This window comes from Cajanus cajan, chromosome 1 (assembly GCF_000230855.2).
Source record: "Cajanus cajan strain Asha chromosome 1, NIPB_CcT2T_4, whole genome shotgun sequence".
Lineage (NCBI taxonomy): Eukaryota > Viridiplantae > Streptophyta > Magnoliopsida > Fabales > Fabaceae > Cajanus > Cajanus cajan.
Genome location: NC_138517.1, coordinates 21130674 through 21138485, shown reverse-complemented (window position 1 = coordinate 21138485; position 7812 = coordinate 21130674). Strand labels below are relative to the sequence as shown.

At 31.8% G+C, this 7812-nt stretch overlaps 1 protein-coding gene across 1 annotated transcript; it reads left to right on the top strand.

Annotated features, from left to right (window-relative positions):
* Positions 1-4078: 4078 nt before the first annotated feature.
* Positions 4079-7063, top strand: LOC109791371 (sucrose transport protein SUC1). The gene is made up of 4 exons (XM_083076465.1): positions 4079-5393; positions 5937-6000; positions 6220-6263; positions 6510-7063. Exons 1-4 carry the CDS (start codon positions 4185-4187, stop codon positions 6690-6692), a joined length of 1500 nt encoding a protein of 499 aa, XP_082932591.1. The 5' UTR covers positions 4079-4184; the 3' UTR covers positions 6693-7063.
* Positions 7064-7812: the final 749 nt, after the last annotated feature.

Here is a 7812-nt window from a genome sequence, read left to right as displayed (position 1 = left end):
ATGGTTCTTGAAGGACCAAACAAATCCATGTGAATTAGTTGTAAAGGCCTAGAAGTTGAAAATCAGATTTTTGCTTTTAAAACTAGCCTTCACTTGCTTTCCTTTTTGACAAGCATCACATAGTTTATCCTTACTGAACTTGAGTTTAGGTAATCCAATTACTAACTCTTTTCTACTTAATTTGTTTAAGTTATTCATATGTATGTGTGCAACCCTTCTATGCCAAAGCCAAACGTTGTCTTCCTTAGTGATCAAGCATTTTGTGTTAGAAATTTTGATTGAATGCTCTAAGTCTAGCATATAAATGTTATCAATTCTTTTTCCAATGAATCTAATTTCTTTAGTCAATTTATCACAAATCAAACAACAAGAATTATCAAATTCAATTTTAAATCCCTTATCACTTAGTTGGCTTATACTTAACAAATTATGTTTCAGCCTTTCAACAAGCAATACATTTTCAATCAATGTTGAGGAAGAAGAGTTACCAACATTTCCACAACCAAGAATCTTCCCTTTGTTGTTGTCACCATATGTAAAAAATCCTTCATGCTTTAATTTCAAACTTAAAAAATTTGAAAGATCTCCAGTCATGTGTCTTGAGCAGCCGCTATCAAGATACCATAGCAAACTTTTGGCTCTCAAGCATTCCTACAACAAAGTCAGAAAATTGATTTAGGTACCCATGTGAAGGGTCCTTGATGGTTAGTTCCCAGCCTTTGGCATGTTATAGTCCAAAACATTTCACCATTTGGAACATCATATTTTTTGGAATAGCAATTTCTCATTCTATGTCCTTTTTTTACAAAAATAAAAGAAAATAGTTTATTTCATGAAATTGCCTTTGAATTTTCTAATAGATTGGTTTCTTTTGAAAACTTTTTCCTTTGATTTTGATGGCATGTTCATGCTTTGACTAAAACCAAGCCCACTTCTATCAAAAACATGTCTTTGCTTTCCTAAAATGATGTTTTGCGAAATTTTATTTTCAGGTAATACCTTCATGGATAATATGTTTTGCGAATTTTAAAATTCGCAAGCAATTTTCCTGTGAAATTTCGTATGAAAAAAATTCGTAGAAAAGTTTTCTACCAATTTTTTCGCAAGAAATTCTGTAGAAAAAATTCTAACAAAAAAAAAATCAAAGAAATTACTACAAAAAATTTATTGTGAATTTAAAATTTAGAGGTAATTTTTGTGCAAATTCTATTAATAATTCTTCAACTTTTAAATGCTCACAATGAATTCATCCAAAGCATTCAGAAATTTGCTCCCATGCCTCCAACATGTGATACATAACCTTTTAAACTCTTAGATCGTAGATTATAGGTTTAACACTCAACCATACAAAATCAACTTGTAAGGTAAGTGTTGTCCCAACTTATATATTTGTTATATACTCTTTAATTATTTTATTTTCAATCGATGTAAGACTTGATATTCTCTTTAAATATTAATTAGCTAGATTATGTCTTAAGAAAGAGGATTAATTCATTATATTGAATAACAAAATTATATTATTATAAATTATTTTAACTCTTAAAATATTCAATGTTCTAAAAAAATTAGTTCTTTATTAAATAATTTTATTTTAAAAATTATCATTAAATTAAAATTCATCATCTTTAATTTATACATTTAATTAAAATAAATATTTGATTTATTAATATTTTAAATTAACATTAATTTTTATGAAATATTTATAAATAATTTAGTAAAATAATATTTTATTAGTAAATAATTTTAATTTTAAAATTTTATAAATTATCATTAAATTAAAACTCATTATCATTAATTTATTATATTTATTAAATTTTATATATTTAATTTAATGAAAATAAAAATTAATTATAATGATATATTTATAATTAATTTAGTTAAATAAAATTTTTAATTAAAAATATTTTAATTATTAACCTTATAAATTTGTTAAAAAAAATTATTTTTCCTGCGCATTAAAATTGGTAGAAAAATTCGCAGCAAAAGTAACTTGCGAAATTTTTTAACTATTTAGTAAACATTACTTGCGAATTGATTTTTATAAGAAAATCTACAAGAAACAAAATAAAATTCTTACAACATTTTCTGCAAATTTTTACTAATAAAATAAAATAAAATGACATTTTTCTAATAGTGAGAAACTTTAGTACAATTTATAAGGAAAAGAAAAAGGAAAAATACTTCAACTTACTTATTTAAAATTTATCTAAGCCTTACTAATTTTCGATTTTAGATAGTGACGTGAAACTCATAAAATTTTCTTGAAATATCCATCTTTTGATTATAAATTAAACTATTCTTCTTTAGAATGAAAGTTCTGTTTGCACAAATTTAATTTGACTGGTTTTATATGTTTTAAAATAATTATTTCTTGAATCTTTAAAATAATTATCTATTTAAAATTACTTTTTTTTTACTTCAAAAAATGTATCAATTATACTTTTTAAGCTGTATCTGTATCTTTTGTTTTTTTTTTCCCACCAAATAAGATAATACGGAAGTTAGAGGATAATATATCAAGTAAACTTATATAATTTTCAAATATTTAGTGATTTTTTTTTATCCTTATTCGGTTATTCCTAGTCATGAACGCAACTATTTTAAGAAGGAAATCATATAAATTTAACATGAATTTTAATTTTGACATTCCTAAAAGTTTGTAGAAAGGGTATAGTCGACTTTCTCATTTTAGACATTCCAAGGAGGCCAATCTAAGTAGATAATTAAACAATGATTAATTCTTTAGACTTTGTACGGTATTCTCATTGATTCAAAATTTCCTACAAATAACTATTTTCTATTTAACTAAGATAAGCAGGAATATTTGATTACGACACTTTATCAAACGATATCCCGGAAAGAACACTTTTAATTTTCTTTTATCAAAATAATTAATAAATTTATAAAATTCAATTACTGAACAAAATTATTACATGATTTTATCCAAGTTTGACACTTGATGTTATTTGATTAATTTTATCTCATTTTGTTTGAACGATTTTTTTTTAATCTCATTAAAACTCTAGCTTCTCTGAACCACTTAATCCGCTCTTTACACTAGCATCTGCCATTATTATTAAGGATGTGCAGCATAAAAATAAAGTGACATTATGCTATTTAAAAATTATGTTATCATATTTAATTTTTTTTATATTTAATCTAAAGTAAATAAATTTCTTATTTGGTTCAATTTTTAAGAGATAAGTTTAGGAGAGTAAAATCACTCCTAATCTAATTTTAATTTTCAAAACTAAATTAAGGGATCTAAAAGAAAGAGCGAGATTTTAAAATATATTTAATATAATATTTATATTTATCTATGTTATTAAATCTAATATTATAAGATTACAAAAATCATCTCTTATAAACCAAACAAGAAAAAACCAATCTCAGCTCTCCTCCACTTCCAATCTTTGAGCCAAACAAAAAATTTCTAATTTTTCTCATATTCTCTGTAAAATCTCTTCCCTCCATTTAAACCAAACGGACCTTACAATCTTTCTTAAAATATTATAATCAAATCAGAAATGACAATCATGCATGATACAGCCCCGCGAGCTAATTAATCTAAACCGATCTTGGTGTTCCCTCTTTCCCACTCTGGTCTATGTAACCTGATTCCTCATATCATTTTTATTTAAAACCCCTAATATAAACCCAAGCATATTTTACATAACCCTAAAACCTGAAAGTGGCTGAAACAGCTTTTTTTATGTAAATTTTTATCCACCATATATAAAAGACAAAGATCATGCATGGTACGTTAGAGTTGTGCCTCCCTCAGTCCGTGTTCCAGACAGGGACTAATCCTTGTCTTTATTCTTATTTTCAAAACTCCTATTGCTGTTAATACTAACATTAAGTGCCATAATATTGAATGCAAAACAATAACCCCGTTATCATAATCCCTTAAATGCACCTCCTACCTATTTTAACAGTCACGAAAACATGGCGCAATCTCTTAATCTCTCTCTCCATATAATAACCCTTTGTTCAGAATCAAGCTAAATTAACCTAAAAGGGAAAAAAATTAAACTTGATATTTCATTCTTATACACTTCCCCGTCCATGTGTACGTAGTCCACATGCTATAAAATCCCCCACTTCAACCTTCTTTGGACACACACTGTTAACACATCCTTGTGATCCTCTTGGTCTTTCTGTGAATTGAGTTGACCAATACCATGGAGCTTCCTCCAACCTCCACCCTGAGCGTGGAGACCATTCAGCCCAAGCCCAGCCCACTTCGTAAAATGTTCGCCGTGGCATCCATAGCTGCGGGCATACAGTTTGGGTGGGCTTTACAGCTCTCCCTATTGACCCCTTACGTGCAACTGTTAGGAGTTCCACACGTGTGGGCCTCCTTCATCTGGCTGTGTGGGCCCATCTCCGGCCTGGTAGTGCAGCCCATTGTGGGTTACTATAGCGATCGTACCACCTCTCGCTTCGGCCGCCGCCGTCCCTTCATCTTAGCAGGCTCCGTCGCGGTTGCCATCGCCGTGTTTCTCATCGGCTACGCAGCGGATATAGGACACGCCATGGGCGACGATTTGAAGAAAAAAACACGCCCCAGAGCGGTCGCGTTTTTCGTCATAGGTTTCTGGATTCTTGACGTGGCTAATAACATGTTGCAAGGACCCTGTCGTGCCTTTTTAGCTGATCTGGCTGCCGGCGACCATAAAAAGACGAGAGTGGCCAACGGGTTCTTCTCGTTTTTCATGGCCATCGGCAACGTGCTGGGGTACGCGGCAGGGTCGTGGAACGGTCTGCACAGGATCTTCCCGTTCACGGAAACGAAAGCGTGTGACGTGTTCTGCGCTAATCTGAAAAGCTGTTTCTTCTTCTCCATCTTGTTGCTGCTCGTGTTGGCGACAGTGGCGCTTATTTACGTGACGGACGAGGCGGTGGCGGCACGTGAGGTGGAGGAGGGGGAGGTGCAACCCTCGTGCTTCTCTCAGCTATTCGGTGCGTTGAAGGAGTTGAAGAAACCCATGTGGATGCTCATGTTGGTCACAGCGGTCAACTGGATAGGGTGGTTTCCCTACTTTTTGTACGGCACCGATTGGATGGGACGCGAGGTCTACGGTGGGAACGCAGGGGAGGATGCGTACGCTGCGGGCGTGAGAGCGGGGTCGCTGGGGCTCATGATAAACGCCATCGTTTTGGGGTTCATGTCGCTGGCGGTGGAGCCTTTGGGCCGCATTGTGGGAGGCGTGAAGACGCTCTGGGGGATTGTAAACTTTATACTCGCGATTGGGTTCGTAATGACCTTGGTTATCACCAAGGCGGCGGAGCACCAGCGGCGGTTGAACCCCGCCGCCGTCGGACACCCCTCCGCCGCCGTCAAAGTTGGCTCCTTGGTCTTCTTCGGGGTTCTCGGAATCCCTCTCGCGGTAATTAATTAATCAACTTTCTCTCTTTTCTTTCTCCTAAATGTTTAGTGTAGTAAGCCATTCACGATTCAAATCATTAGAGGATCATTGGGATAATTTTATTTTTTATATATAAATGCTGTTTTATTTTATTTCTCTTTGTTTACGATTTTTCTTTACAAAGATTAAAGAATCTTTAAGATTCTTTTTGACCGATGGGGTTTCCGTTTGGTAGCTTGATCAGTCTATGATAGAGATTTATAAATAGGAAAACGTTAAACGTTTAGGGGTGGAAGGAAGAGAAATAAAAAAGATATATGATATGCTTAAAAAAGTATATTATAAGAAAATGTAATGTATGATTATAGGAACTCTTAAAAAAATGATAAATTAATAGATATGTTACCTTTATTCTTGATGTGAGGATGAGGTCACAAAAAAAAAAAAAAAGAGGTTTACGGTACAATTAGAAAAAACAGAGAAGCATGGGAAAAGTTGAAAAGCTTGAACAATGAGAAGGTTGATTGGTTATATATACTAACTAATACACAACTTGCTGTGCAGATTAATTTCAGTGTTCCTTTTGCTCTAGCATCCATATACTGCAGCTCTTCTGGGGCAGGCCAAGGTAAACCAATTCCCAACTTGTTTGAATTACATTATTTTATTTACAATGAATTGTTGTTATAATTCATAAAAGTAACTTTAAATATATTTTTTCCTCAAAAATTGGGTTTTACTAAACACACTCAATTATTAAATAAGTTGTTCTCAAATTTGGGCCAATTCATGTAGCCAATTATATATGAGCCTAAAGGCATATTATATCTTTTCTTTGTTGCTTCAGGTTTATCTTTGGGAGTCCTCAATCTTGCAATTGTTTTACCACAGGTTAGGATCGATCTACTTACTCTTATATTTGTCACTTAAGAACTTTCTCTCTAATTTTTATTTGTACAAAGTTTTTATTAAAAAAAATAAAATCATACTGTAGAATGTACAGATATATTTTTCAATGAAAACTTTTCATTTTTATTCCTTAACCAAGTGTTTTCAATGCAATGAAGGCACCTTTTTGCATTTTCTGTGACATTATTATTCAATTATTTGACTATGTACACACATATGAATGCACAGATGGTGGTGTCTGCATTAAGTGGTCCATGGGATAACTTGTTTGGTGGTGGCAACTTGCCGGCTTTCATGGTGGGTGCGGTGGCGGCGGCGCTGAGCGCCGTCATGGCGATTATCCTCCTGCCAACTCCAGAGCCAGCTGAAGAGGCCAAGGCTGCAAACATGGCCTCAGGGGGTTTTCACTAGTTAATTAATTTCATTTTCGTCCCCAAAAGAAAAATAAAAAAACAAATAAGAAAAGAAATGAATAAAAGGTCTTTTTTTTTTTTATTTATTTATTTGAAGCTAGTGTGTAATTATCTATGTGCTAGACCCACCAAGTGCTACATTTGTCATTCTTGTAGCACCCACTAAACATAGTAATTGTAGAGGTTTGGTGTGATTGTACAGAATTCAATGGATGCAGGACCCATCCTCGGGTATAAATTTAGTATCTATGTGTTCAGAGGAATGTGATGATTAGGAATGCTTAGTTGAAGACTTTATCCATTAATCATAATAAGAGAAATGCTATCTTTACAATGTTTCCTCAAATACCTTTTTTCATAATTTGTTTTTCTCTTAATCTCCCCTTATTACACATTATTTATCTTATTTTATACCTATTTTTTTTTAATAATGTAAATAGTTCTGTGAAAAGTGTTATGAAAATAAAAAAGTAGTTAATTCTATCACCATTGCCATAATATTTTTACATTTTTTTTCTCTACCTTAAGCTATCATATCACGTACTTTTCCACAAAAAAAAAACTATATTATCAGTTAATCACTTTCATTTCACATTTTTTTTTCTCTACAGTCTTCTCTCCTCTTTATATTATAGAAGTTAAATGAAAGAAATTGTTGTAAAAAATAACATTACTCCGTTAATTTGTTTTGTGTCCTAATGTTATAGGGAAAGTTTCTGAATAAATAGTTTTTTTCTTTGAAAGATTAATTTATGAAAATAAAGAATTAAATCCAAAACATTTAATTTAATCTGATTTAACTCAATTATTGGAGTTTTTAACTCAAATAATACTATTTTAAAAAAAATTACCCAAATAACAACCGTGCAAATTTATTTTCCAAACTAGTACGATTTACTGTTCACGTTTCGGAACGGGCCGTTCTGAAATCAGAACGGGCCATTCCGGATTAAAAAATAACACATGGAATATAAATTAGTAATTAACATTATTAATGTAAATTAATGAGAAATTGAAATAATTTAACTACAAATCTATTAACATTCTTAATATCAAGTTTTGAATTTGATAAACAAAAAAAGAGACTAAAACCAATAAATACTCTTGTCAATATCATA

Bases quoted from the DNA above. Each gene is read 5' to 3' on its own strand.
- LOC109791371 (XM_083076465.1), top strand. From the start codon at position 4,185: ATGGAGCTTCCTCCAACCTCCACCCTGAGCGTGGAGACCATTCAGCCC. The intron at 5,394-5,936 runs GTAATTAATTAA...CTTGCTGTGCAG, and splicing joins TTCTCGGAATCCCTCTCGCG to ATTAATTTCAGTGTTCCTTT. The intron at 6,001-6,219 runs GTAAACCAATTC...TTGTTGCTTCAG, and splicing joins CTCTTCTGGGGCAGGCCAAG to GTTTATCTTTGGGAGTCCTC.